The sequence below is a fragment of the Eptatretus burgeri genome, chromosome 7 (genome assembly GCF_056783735.1).
Source record: "Eptatretus burgeri isolate ZD-2024b chromosome 7, Ebu_testis_v1, whole genome shotgun sequence".
NCBI classification, from domain to species: domain Eukaryota; kingdom Metazoa; phylum Chordata; class Myxini; order Myxiniformes; family Myxinidae; genus Eptatretus; species Eptatretus burgeri.
In genome coordinates this window covers 109,213,164-109,227,252 of record NC_140967.1, presented here as the reverse complement: position 1 = coordinate 109,227,252, position 14,089 = coordinate 109,213,164, and the positions used below count along the sequence as shown (strand labels likewise).

The 14,089-nt window shown below is 43.3% G+C and overlaps 1 protein-coding gene across 4 annotated transcripts in view; it reads left to right on the top strand.

Annotated features, from left to right (window-relative positions):
- Positions 1 to 450: 450 nt before the first annotated feature.
- Positions 451 to 14,089, top strand: part of RNMT (RNA guanine-7 methyltransferase) — a 46,226-nt gene continuing 32,587 nt past the window's right edge. For 2 of the 4 annotated variants that reach the window (XM_085890262.1, XM_085890261.1), the window contains exons 1-5: positions 451 to 526; positions 3,041 to 3,177; positions 3,314 to 3,446; positions 3,538 to 3,672; positions 4,066 to 4,200. In XM_085890262.1, coding sequence (XP_085746388.1) covers positions 493 to 526; positions 3,041 to 3,177; positions 3,314 to 3,446; positions 3,538 to 3,672; positions 4,066 to 4,200 — 574 coding nt within the window. In that variant the 5' untranslated portion in view covers positions 451 to 492. Of the gene's footprint in view, positions 527 to 551; positions 742 to 3,040; positions 3,178 to 3,313; positions 3,447 to 3,537; positions 3,673 to 4,065; positions 4,201 to 14,089 lie in introns of those variants that run through there. The other 2 variants (XM_085890263.1, XM_085890264.1) reach the window with 2 other exon arrangements.

The window sequence follows — 14,089 nt, the reverse complement described above, 5'->3', positions numbered from 1 at the left end:
TGAGGTGTGCGGTAGGCATGACGGACCGGTTTAAGGTAAAAGTGGGATTGCACCAAGGATCGACTCTGAGCCCTTTCCTGGTTGCCATGGTGACGGACACGATGAGGAATGAGCATATTTGAGGGACAGCGCAGGTCGGACGGTTTTGAGACAAAGTGAGAGAGGCGAGATTGATAGGGTTTGGACATGTGCACGGAAGGGAAGCGGAGAATCAAAAATTCTCCTTTCATCGACGATTACATTCTCTCCCTTTTTCGAATCCCATTACTCTGACCAAATAAACATTTATTTGGAGATCTTTTCCTTCAGACAATGTTGTAAATGTCAATTATATTTAGAAAAGCAGGAATCGGGTTTTGGTGAATTGCAGAATCGAAAAATGTAAGTTCATGAAACGACAAAAACAAAAACAAAAACAAAAACAACAACAACAACAACAACAACAACCAGCTCACCGGATGTGACGTTTCGCTCGCGTTTCCGGTCATAACAATGGCGGATTCCGGTGAATTGGCGGCTGTGTCTGGTCAGTGGCGAATCAATGAGTGGATGGTCGTGGCTTCGTGTGCCGTGTGATGATGTTTTATTCACTTTGAGCTCTCTCATTCCCAACGCTGCACGTTTTAATGGAATGCTATTTTGACCCTCGTCTGTTTTACTTTGTTCCATCGACTCGTCGCTTGGAGTTGGTGAAGCGTTTGTTTTAACGGTTCCGTGAGTTCTTGTTCCACAAGACGAGACGCAAGTTGTTCCAGTTTACTTGAACTTTGTATATCCTGTCCGAGAGTATTTCATTCATTGCGTGTAATGTCGGTTACCATGGAGATATCTGTCCATATTTTCTTTTGTTCACAACGAGACCTCTTCGGCCTCAGGACAGACTCTTTCAGCTCCACTTTTGGTCTTAACTGTGGTGTGTGCGATTAGTAACCACTTTGTACTGTGTCGTTTCATGAAAATTCCGACGGATTATAAAATTCGTGAAGGTGGTGTCTTGTGTACAATGTCGAGGCTCATTGAAGAGCCAAGATGCTGGAAGGTAAAAAAAAAAACGGACGAGCTTCGAATGAGGTCAGGGTTGGATGCAAGAGAATGAATGAACAAGAGATGGGAAGGAAGCACAACTAACTGCAAGGAAGAGTTGGGGAGGGTTTTCAGTGATTGCTTTCGGTTCACGTTCACATTAATTTTCTGGAACTGGGATATCACAGTTTTTGTAGATGTGCCAGCGGACTACATTATAAATTTTGTGTCGTTGTGTGTACAGTTGTTCTGACATGAGTGTTTTTTTTTTGTGTTTGGTCAGTAAGCATAACATATCATTTCCTTTACTAACCCCACCTCTCTCCCTCTCTCTCTCTCTCGCTCTTTCTGTCTTTGTGTCTCTGTCTCTCTCTGTACATTTTGGTTTCTCTCCATCTTGTAAACGGTGAGAGACCGAGACCACCCACAGTTGAGTGTTGAGAAAGTCCTAAGCTGGTGGTCTGGTATGGCCGCTGGGGGAGGTTTTCCCTCGCTCACTGTGGCCGTGTTATTTGTACTAAACTTTAATCTATTACTATATTGGTGTTTGCAAAACATCCTCTTTTCTCGTTGAAGTTTACTGATCTGTTTTCTCGCGTTAGAATGCCGGGTGAACGTTTCCGCATTGAGATGTTTTAGTCATTAACTCGTGAACATGGCTTCGTTTGCCTCTTTCCAGTCCCAGCGAGGTGGAACTCAATGATGTACTTACCGCCGCAGGTAACGTGGTTGGATCGTGTAACATTCCTGCTGCCTCCCACATGGATAAGAAGTTTCTTTTGTTTGTGTCGCAGGAGCACATGGTAGCAACAGTCGTCGAGCAAGGCCTGTTCGTCGAACCGAACACTTTCTGCATTCGCTTTGCAAGTTCCAAAAAGTTAAAGTTAATATCAGCAATATTCCACCATTCATTAAAAGCCAGGACTTATAAAACCAGTTGAACAAGTTCGGTAAGGTTTTGTCGTGGATCTCAATGGTGCTGATGTGAAATGTTAGCAATTAGTTTAAACATGTCATGTCCTTTAAAAGTGTGGTTTACATGATACTGTCTGAAAATCAATAAATACTGAATGTAGTGCTGAGTGTAAAAATTAGTAGGTTTGAACATAAAATGTAGTATGCCTCCTCGGAGGTCGTGACGTGTTTTGGGTGTGGGACTTATGGGCATGTGAAGAGTTCTTGACCCAATGTGGTTATACCGCAAGAAAGTGAAGGTCTAGTGAGGGGGTGATTCATCCTCACCACATACCGATTAGGAGAAGGTGACTCGAAAGCCTAACACCCAACCCCACCGACTGAGGTGAGCAACGCGTTTAATAGGCAGTTCCACAAATGGAAGAAGGAATGGTGGTCTGAGGTTGAATTTGGGAAGTTTAACCAGGTAGGTGTAACTGGAGAGTCGGAGTGCTGAGAGGGAGCTATACCGGCGGAGAGGAGTTAAAAACAGAGAGGCCACCCACCGACTTGTCTGCTATGTGAGAACAAGAAGCCCTGCTCTTTGGCCTCATTGTGGGAGATTCCAAGAATTTTTGATTCCACAGAATCAAGGAGAGAGAGAGAGACAGAGACAGAGACAGAGACAGAGAGAGATAGAGAGAGATAGAGAGAGATAGAGAGAGATAGAGAGAGATAGAGAGAGATAGAGAGAGATAGAGAGAGATAGAGAGAGATAGAGAGAGATAGAGAGAGATAGAGAGAGATAGAGAGAGATAGAGAGAGATAGAGAGAGATAGAGATAGAGAGATAGATACTCTATTGAGCTATAGACAAAGGCCTTGCAGACCAAGTATCTCAGATTTCACAAGGAAAGAGGGATCGAAGGAGGATGCTCAGTTTGTGGCTGGCTTCCAATCCTGTCTTTGCAATATGGTCACCCTGGGAAAGTTCATGACTGATGGCGAGGCGAAGACATTCAAGAGATTTGTCCTGAACGTTGTGCGATTATGATAAACTTTTAACCTCTTTGAATTGAACCACCATGGTGGTGATGACTGTTTGATTTGCGTGTTCATTGCAGCATTGGCACAGGAGCAGGAGGTGATTGGTGTTAAAATGAAACGAGATGGAGGTGAAACTACAAAAAGTGAACAGAGAGAAAAGAAGCGAAAGTGCAGCGAAGATGATGCCGATGGATATCGCGCTCACAAGACAGCGGTAGAGTTATTATACAGTTCTTCCTTTGGTCACACACATAGACGGGTGGAGAGTGTGCGAATTGTGTTAGCCAAGCTTGAAAGAGATATGTAAATGTCGTGTGGATGGAATGCCATGCCGTGTATGTTCCTTACAGAGAGGTGACGAGCATGGCACGGTGGTCGCACAACACTACAACATGCAAAAAGAAATTGGTTTGGAGGCACGCAGTCAAAGCCGTATTTTCTATCTTCGGAACTTCAACAACTGGATAAAAAGTGTTCTCATCAGTAAGGTTATTTTCCGGTGCGCCTCGCCTCCATAGCTTGAGTTTGGATTCTGGGTTTTATTTCAGCTCAACGTTGTACTTGTCTTTCTCAGATGAGTTCCTCGACCAAGTGCGGAGGGGGAGGGTTGGTCAAAACCAACCTCTTCGCGTGTTGGATCTGGGCTGTGGCAAAGGAGGAGACCTGTTGAAATGGAGAAAGGGTGGCATAGCTCACCTGGTATGTGCAGGTAGGTTGACCCCCCCTTTTGTACTTGTGCATGCACAGATTGAATTTGTCATCTCGTGAATGCATTTTTTACTGGGAATCAATGGTGAATCTGGCTTATGGTTGCATCACGATTGAGGGCTGGCCATGCCACTGATACAAGCATGCCTGTATATCAGTGTTGGGATTTTTTTTTTTTAATGGCCATGTTACCGGCACTTGTTGGCCTGTTATTTTCAAAAAACACCGTGCAATCTTCATCCTCTACCAGTGAATACTATCAGGAGTGATCATTCGATGTACAAGTAACTTACTTTCCTGTCAAGTTTCTCCAAATTATCATTTCCTTCTAAAAGTCCTCCAAATACCGACAAATTTTAACTCTCACCCTATAACTACAATCGTTTCGTTCCAGCTCACACCCACAGTGCACTGAGTGACCCAGCACCTCCTCCTGAGGAGCACCACCTCAAAGTATTGTTACACGACAAAACTCTCGCAACAGAACCAGCAGAACCAGTCCGCAAGAGGGGATGGGTGGCTTTGACAGGTAGGTATAAGTTACTCGCGGATAGAATGATCACTCCTAATTTTTACAATCACAAGGAAATTAGACGCAGGTGGAGGCCATTCAGCCCATCACGCCTGCACCACATCAACACCACACCAATTTATCGACACAACATCAAATGAGAAAATGAAAAAAGTTTTTTTAATTAAGTGCTTATTTTGAGGTTTTTTTTTTTCCCCCCTTTTTTTTTTTTCTTTCTTTCTTTTCAGGGGAAAGAGCATGGGCTTGGCTAAAATGCACACACCACCCCTTGATGAGACCCCCACCAATACACACATGCACACAATCACCCATCAATGCTCAAGCTACTGAAAAGTCCTGTCAACATCCCCATACCCCTCTATCTCCATAACTTCCAGGTACCTATCTAATTCTAATTTAAACGTATCTACTGTTTCTGCTGCCACCACCTTTCCAGGGAGACCATTCCATGCATTAACTATTCTGAGTAAAATACCCCTGCCCTATTATCATCTTAACTCTTCTTCTTTACTCTCAGGGTATGGCCCCTGGTTCTATCACTGCCTACTCTGTTGAATAATTAATCTGCACTTATTTTATCTTTACCTTTCATTATCTTAAACATCTCTATCGTATCTCGTAACCGCCTCCTTTCTCATGTATAAAGCCCTGTCTCCTTCAGCCGCTCATCATAGCTGAGTCTAGCTCTGCCCAGAATCAATCTAGTAGCCCTGCGCTGAACCCTCTCTGTGGCATCGATGTTCTTCCTGAGTTGTGGTGACCAAAACTGCTCACAATATTCCAGATGTGGCCCTCACTAAATTCCTGTACAATGTTAACACCACCTCTTGAGTTATAATTGATCCACCTCTGAATTCAACCTAAAACCCTATTGTACATTAATTATTATTATTATACAAAACCTTCTTGTACACAATGTACATTCATAATTTATACCTGCCTGTCAAGACACCTCAAATAAGGTTGATTGGCACCGAATGGCAATTGGGTGGTGAGAGTTGTCCCCTCAGGGAATTGCATGGATTAGCCAGAGGTGCAACTAGCAGTCGAGAGGGAGGCTCTTGCAAAGGAAGAGTCTCCGGCTTACGCATCTCTCAGGTAAAATGACACAAAAGAGTCGGTACTTGCCCATTACGATGTCATCAATTGCAGAACTCTATAAAAAAAAAAAAACACATCAAGCGATAATCCCACTCTTGTCATAGGCCCTTACTCTATCAGTGATGAGGGCACCATCAACAACCACGTGGATCGCTGATATAATCCAACGCAACACGGTATCACAAGAAATTGCCTTATGTGGTTCCCTCACATAGAGTTGCGGCAATACCCTCAGGTGATCTGTACAATCCAAATAACACTGCATTACCCTGAATGGGCATGCTATTTTAAATGTAATTTTCATTCAAAAATATGATCAACAGAGACAGATTGTAGGTTTTGGAGGACCACCTCCACTAAGGCTGAGTCCTGTCCTTTATTTTTGGCCAAGAAATTGGCATGAGCAGTCATCCTCACAGACCTTGGCTCAAAGCAAATGTGGCCACTGCCAACGTTGAGAGCCTGGATGGTGTTATGTGTCTGTCCTGAGGCTGTAGTCACGAGAAAGGCTGTCTTTTCCAACAGATGCAGCAAAGATGCAGCCGCTAAAGGTGCATACTTCACCTCGGCCAATGCCTGGAGAACCAAAGGCAGGCTCCTTGAAGGAACCATCTGTTTCAAGGGAGTCCTCTTCATTAAAAAAAATAAAAAGGACCTGGCAAGTCTGGACAAGATGCTTGATGATGAAAGTAAAGAACCTGTACTGGAGAGACTGGGAATGGCAAAAGACTTCTTGCAATATCAGTTACGAAGCCTATAGCATGTTTCATACCGGGAGTGCCCTGTTGAGCAAATGCTCGGTGTGAAGTTAGTCATAGTTCTCTTTGTAACTTGCATGGAGTCTGATTCCCCAGACATCCCGACTGACCGAAGGCCCTGGTGGTTCTTGACAGCTCACAGGGTGAGAAAACTCAGCTTCCGGTGTCTGTGGTACCACTGGAGGGAGCTAACGGTGTAACAAAGGCTATTGCTGCCTCCCCTGCCTGCACCATCTGCTGCACCTCTCTGGGATCAGCCTCAGCAGAAAAGGAAGCAGATTCCCCTGGAGGGTAGGTCGTAGACCTAGAATCATCAAGATCTATCTCTGCCATTGCTCCTTCTAAGGGCCCACATTCACCGAGCAGGTGGTTTATTCTTTTATTTCCCCACTACAACCATGGAAAAGATAATCCCTGGGACCACATGGATCCACCTGCTGTACCCAGGGTGAGGTTCAGTCTCTTCAGAGGACCCTTTTGAAGAAGATGGTCACACTGGGTGGCCAGGATATATCCTAAGGAAGTTGGCGAGGTCATTCCCGACGGATTTTGATCTTGTGTCGGCAGTGGAAGCACCACTGCCTGTTGAATGAAAAAAAGATGGGGACACCACCGCCTGTAGGAACTGTGCTCAGTCCTGCTGTTGAGATCAGGGGGAATACCCCTAATAGCTGGCTTGAAGCAAATTGAGACGGTGGGGGCACAACCACTTGTGCATGGGAATAGGGTGGGGACACCACCACCTGTTTTCTTTCATTTATTTATTTATTTTGTGGGGTTTTTTTTGTTTCTTTTTCTTTTTGTATACATCATCGAGGCTTGCGGAAGAGCTAGTACGGATCAGGATGTAACAGACAAAAAGAGGACGGAAAATACGCATGCATGAGGTGGACAAGTTGGATACAGAAGGAAACTCCAAGGAGGAGAGATTTGGTGGAGTTAACGAGGGTCTTGAAGACCTGGAGGGAAGAGTGAGATTGAAGATGATATGGAAGTTGATTCCACTGATGGGGAAACATGAGGAACAAAAATTAATGGAGGTGAGCAGTGATCCTGGATTGATGTGGTTTCACCAGAAGGGGGATGACAGTGGACCGTGTGAGCCCTGCAGGAACTTTTTTTTTGGGGGGGGGGGAGAGAGGCCGGTAAAGAGCAGAGGGTGCAAGACCAGAAAGGAGGGGTTAGAAGATAGAAACCACTGACCTGTCTGTGATAGGCCCAGGGACTCAGCTTCAGTGTGGGAGATTCCAATGATCTTGAAGGCCTTGGTTTCCACAGCATCTAGCTGAGCAAAATGTGAGATGGGACCCAGCCCAGAGGGGAATGCAGTACTCCATTAAGCTAGCGATCAAGGCCTTGGAGGTGGATAGTTGTTCAGGTGTGCCAAGGAAGAACTTTGGATGATGGAGGATGCCCAGTCGGCTTGCTTTGCAGGCCACTTTTGAAATGTGATTTGCCCAACAAAGGTCATGGCTTAACCATTGCTCGTTGGATGGCAAGGATTAGTTCTTTGGCTGGCTGCAAAACAATAGCTTTATGCCATAACCTAGCTGCTATTAGGTTGTTGATGACAAGGCTGCGTCCCCTGTATGACAGAGATCTACGTAGTCCTTCCCATGTTTTTAAACGACATATCTGTTCTGACACACCTTCCCAATTTTTCAATTCCATCTTCGGATTGCCAAGATAAACTCCGAGGTATTTCACCCCATCAATTCTCCATGCTATGTTCTGTGGGAGAGAAGGTGGCGCCATTGAGGAAATTTTTAATGACTGCACCATAGGGCTGTACTTTTGTTCCAATTTACCTCGCTGGAGGAGGCTGTGGGGATTTTTTCCAAACATTGTCGCAAAACGGAAATATTATTTGGGCCCCTAATTGCTTATGCTGCTGATATTTGCTTTTCAGTCAACACAAATTTTGGGCTTTCTACACCCTCCTCATCCTGGGGCATTCACCCCCTGATAGAGGACAATAATGGTTCAAGGGTGATTGCGTACAACCGCCCCGAAAGGGGACCGCCTTGACGAATACCTCGTCGAAAGAGAAAGGGACAGCATAACCTGTTATTCACTTTCAACATTCAGTAAGTATCAGTATACAAAAGTTTCACATAGGAGATGAAATATTCTCCAAAACCCATCCCTTTAAGGACAGGAAAATGGTATTTATGGTCAACACGATCAAAAGCTTTCACTTGGATCAATAAACAATAGCCCATCATTATCATGCCAGTAGTCACAAGAAAGACTATCCCTTACCAGAAGAATGTTATCATGAATCGACCTTTCCGGTACACAATAAGTCTGGTCCAGGTGTACAACAGAACCAACTACAACTTTCACACAATTAGCAAGAACCTCAGAGAAAATCTTGTAGTGTGCACACAATAACGACACAGGCCGCCAGTTTCCAACTATTTCAAGATCCCAAGTTTTTTGTAGGAGACACAAAACTGCTCGCCTACACAACAATGGCAGCTCTCCAACGTGAATGCTTTGCTTGAGGACATTTAATAACTTGGATCAACAAGCTTCCAAAAAGTCTTATAAAATTATATGGGTAGGCCATCAATCCCAGGGGCCTTTCCGTCGCTTAAGCTTCGCATGGCTGCTTCAAGTTCCTTGGCCAAGATTGAGGAGTCAAGCACTCGTCGCTGGTCCTCTTCAACCTTGAAGTCCAGCAATCAGTTCCTGTTTCACATTATTATCCACGCTATGAGGGGAGTAAAGGTTGGAGTAGAAATCTTTGAAGACACCCCTAAATCCTTGCTGAGAGGTTGTTTAGGTCCCATTTAAATTGAGTAGGCCATGGATTTGTTGCAACATTTTGGTTGAGTTCTCAAAGTTGAAGAACTCTTTGTTTGGCCTTTTCAAAGTCAGGTTACTCATCCGCATTCATACCAGGTTACCCATTGCCCATTGCTTAACCATTTCAGCTCGCAATGTTCTCTTTGCCCATAGCAACTGATCTCGTGTGTCCTTTCTTTCCAACATCATCATTTTGCTCAAGGGAAACAATTTCAGACTTTAACATATCAATTGACTGACATTGCATCTTCGTGGTGTGTAGACTATATTGCTGGCAGAAAGATTTTATTTGGGATTTTGCAAGGTCCCACCACAACAAGAGGTATGTGTGCTCAGGCTTTGAGGTGCAGATTTTTTTTCCCATACAGCTTTGAAGCAATCCTTAAATTTTTTAACACTTAGGAGGCGAGTGTTAAAAGTCCAATGTGCACTACTACCTGATGACGAGGGTAATTTTAAAGGACAACACAACTAAACTATGATCTGTGAAACCATTCGGTAGAATTTGGGATGTAGTCACAACATTTAACATTGGCTTATTAACATGTTTCTATCAAGTCTTACCCTTGATATAAAGCCATCCTGACATCTGCACCATGTATAGCTACGCCAACGTGGGTGTTGTAGTCGTCACGCATCCTTAAAACGATATTTATTAATGATATTCTCCAACCCCTTGGTGGAGGCTGCATGAGATCCATGACCATTCCTTCTCAACTTCTGGGTGAATTGTACAATTGAAATCTTCAGCAAAACAATTAAATGAGGATGAGTCCTGGTGTTTAATGGAATCTTGTTAGAAAGGAAAGAAATTTTTCCTTTCTATTGGATCACTCGGAGCATAAACATTTACCACCACTATTTTTGGCCATTCCACAGAAACTCCACCAATATGAGGTGTCCTTTACATATTTCTTTGAACGAAACCTGCTGCGCAGAAAGCTTGTGGCTTAAACAAATAGGCACACCGGCCTTAGGGGCAGGAAACCCACTTAAGAACCACTGCCCTCAAATGTTTTCCCACGCAGCTGTTAAGGTGGTTGTGGCATGGATCTCCTGAAATAGGATAATGTCAGCTTTTATTTTCTCTAAGTTTTGAATTATCTGGAATGGGGCTCAACCCCCATCAATGTTCGTTCAGGGTTGCGATCTGTAGCTCTGCCATTGGAGAAACTAGGCACTTAAAAAACCTTCTCCCTGCAGTTCTTTGTTTGCTTTTGTCGCATCTTTCCTGAGATGCTGAAATTGAGGTTCAGAAAGTTCTGCAAAGTCGTTCCTTTGTATCATCTGCTTTGCAATCACAATGAAAGCCTTGATATCAGGAAAATGGTCTTTAATTTGGACATTGCGTTGGCTAAAGGTTTTGATCAGGAAAAAACATCTTCCTGAGATATTGTACTTTGTTTACCTTTCCACTGGATTGCACCCGAAGTTTCACTTAAGTAGGCGAACATCCTCCAAAACCTACATCTGTGTCATCGTCGTCATCTAATCGCAACTAAGTTACTGATTCCTCTTCTGTACCAACACCGGTACATTCTTCCTGTTGGCATTCCACAGAAAGCTCTGCCCTATCGTTGCTATCTGTTTTTACTCTGCTATCCTTTTTATTGTTGTGTGTCCTACACTGACTCTTGTCCTCAAGAGTAGGTCTTTTTGCCTCATGTATGCAAGCGGTGGAGCCTCGTTTCAAGCCAACACCTCACTGCTTTGCTCATCTTGTGAAGAATTATCAAGATTACTCTCTATCTATACGACTATAACTTTACCGCCATTATTCCCACTTTCAGTGATTAGGCAGGAGCGTTTCAAAACCCTCCTCGAAACGATATCCATAACCTGTTGCTCATCACTGAAAACTCCTTCCGGAGCTTGCAGCCCCTCTCCCGTTTTGACTTGGTCACTATCAGCACCATCTTTGGTCATAGCTGAGCGTCTTGGCACAGGTCTTTTTTTCTATAGGTGACTCAGAGTCCACCAGAACAGCCGCGGGTGGGAGGGGCGATCCTGCTGCCGCAGTCCTGGGGGTCCCGGTCCACCTGCAGCAGCAGCAGCATATGTTCTCTCATCATCAGGACAATGGGACTTGGTGTGACCGACCATATGCACCACAGTCGTAGCAGGTTAAAGTATCCGTCATTGCAAAAATCCTGTAATCATGTTCTACCACTTTGAAACTCAGGGAGATATTCATTTGTGGTGCGCCATCTTTTAACACTACATAGCAGAACCGCCTGAACGATTCTACATGTTTTAATTCATCGTTCCTCGTGTGCAAGGGGACCGTGATAATTCGACACACTACTGTGCCATAATCACCTAACTTTTGCTGAATCACTTCATTCGAGTATTATTTTTGTAGCGGAAGTGTCCATTGACGAGACCGGAACAAATGTTTCGTCATCTCCCAGAAATAAACCGTTTTGCACAACCATGTCAGCAAAACGCATTTGTGAAACAAAAACCACAATCTTGTGGCTCATTTTCGAGGTGGCACGAATATTTTCTATGCCTATTTGTTTTCCAATCTTGAGGAGAATATCATCCATTAGAACGCCTTCAGGAGGGATGAAACACAGCCTGTGCTTGCGTGATAACCCCTCATCGGCAACACGGTTATTAGTACTGCGACGATTTTCAATAACACTCATGTTTCAAATAAACAAGTAAATAGAAACAAATAAAATAGATGGAGTATGGTTCAAATTAGAAAAAAAAATAAAAGAAAAAAACAGTAACAAGAAGAACCCCAAAAGCGAGGTGGCATCAGTGATGATTAATCATACCCAACCACGCTGTCTCTCCCTCTCTCACTCAAAATAGACAAGACAAAACAACAGCAAGAGAACACCATCAGTTGGACGATAGAGAAAGGAAAAAGAGCAGGGAAAAGCAACACAAAGCTCCACACGCACCGCCGGAGACTGAGCAACAGTACCCTGCGATTTGCACGTGCATGCCAAAGTGAGCAACAGCTGTTTCAAGTGTGTGTGGAGAGAGAGAGAGAGAGAGAGAGAGAGAGAGAGAGAGAGAGAGAGAGAGAGAGAGAGAGAGAGAGAGAGAGAGAGAGAGAGAGAGAGAGCGAGAGAGAGAGAGCCAGAGAGAGCCAGAGAGAGCCAGAGAGAGCCAGAGAGAGAGAGAGAGAGCCAGAGAGAGCCAGAGAGAGCCAGAGCCATAGACATAGACACCATGGCATTTATATACATAGAAGTAAGTTCCATTACAATCAATACACTTCTGCCAACAAGCTGCAATTACATTTACAACATTTGAAAAAGATTTCTGGATTCCTGGAGTTGTTAAACCGCTGGAAGGAGTTTCAATTGCTGCTTGGTTGGAGAAGGATTTCATGTGGAGGAAGCTCTTGAGGTGTTTGAAAAGGTGGTAAATTGTAGGAGGCCTGATGAATGGGCTGGGTGAGGGAGAACTTCATAGTCCAACGTGTTATATTAGTTTCTGAAGGGTCACTTAGGCAACTTGAGGACGAGCATTGTCGTAGAGCAGGATTGGGCCTCTTTGATTCACCAATGCCGGCTGTCGTTGGCAGAGTTTGACGAACAATGTTTAATTCATGACAGTACCTTTCAGCTTTGATGGTTTCGCCAGGTTGCAAGACATTAGAGTGGATGAGACCTATTTTAATCCACCAGACAGTGAACATGACCTCCTTTTGGTGGACACCGGGTTTTGAAATGTGTTTAGCCGCCTTGTCTGTTGAACCACTGTGCTAATCATTTGCAATTGTCGTTAAGGATCCCTTTTTCATTGCACGTAATGATTCCTTCAAGAAATGGGTCGACTTTGTTTCTTACAAGCGAATAGCAGATCTCCAATTGACGATTTTGTTGTTGTTTATTCAACTCGTGAGGCACCTACTTGTCAAGCTTTTTTTACCTTGTCGACTGCGTCAAGATGCCAGGAAACGGTTACAATGCTTATGTCAAGCTCTCCAGCAATTTCTTGCACTGTTTTTATTGAAATGGCTTCAACTGAGTCTTTCAGACAGTTGTCATCGCAGCTAGAAGAATGTCTGCTAAGTTCCTTATCTTCGAGGCTCACATCTCCTCATCAAAACTTTGCAAACCATCTTTGTACTGTGTGCTTATTTGCAGTGTCCTTGCCCCATGCTTGCTTAATGTTACGAGTTTCCTCCCTCGCTTTGTGGCCTAGTTTGAACTCGTGAAGTAAAATGGCACGAAAAACTTTTCTATCCATGCTTCTTTCAGAACCCTGAAACAAATGCTCATTTTAGATTTAAAAATAAATAAAGTAGGTTGTGCAAAATGGCTGCCAAAGCACGTGCAACAAAACTATAACTTATCTACATATGCCATCAAAAGCATGCAAAAAATGAACCCGCAAATTAACACAATATAGAAACTGACAAAACTTTTTTAACAACCGAATATTTGCATTTCAATTCCGATGATGAATTCACTCAAAATTTGCTAAATTTACCTTTAATTCTTTTGACATGTAACACTGAGTCTCTGATGGTGCACTCAGATCAAGTGCATACGTCGCTTTGTTGTACCTTACCAACCAACATCAAAATAACCATCACATCAAGTATTTTGGTTTCTCTATGGACGGAATGCTTTACTCGGTAGGTTATTAACATTTGCTGAATATATGTACTGCTGAGATTGATAGAAGGATCGATTATTGATCTTTAAGAAGGAAAATAAAATCTTTGAAAGAATTCATGACAAAAATAGCCATCTGAATAGAATACATCTTGTTTTGAAATTGGTACACATATTTCCACAAATTCCATGTCTATTCTTCTTCTACTTGACTGCTGTCGTCGTCATCATAAATACGAAGATCACATAAATCAAGCTTGCGGACAAGATGTACGTCATCATCTTCATCGGTATCTACCGAGGTTTGTCTTTTAGAAATCATATCCACCAGCTCGTGTGTAAAGTTAGAGCATAATGATATTGATGATAATGGTCCATTGTAATGTTGGAAGTGAGTGTACTACATTATGTAAAGATAATACATCGAGGGTTTTGACCAATAGCGGGCAACCTATTGTTCCGATTTAGTTATCGTGGTATTTCATTTCGGCCATTATCGTTTTTTGAGTTGTGATGAGTCATTGTTTGCCTCCAATGTACGATTAACTCCCATTACCATTGATGTGATATTTTTTTTTCCCGATATATTTTTTATTATTATTTGTTTGTTAATTTTTCCCCACTGTTAAA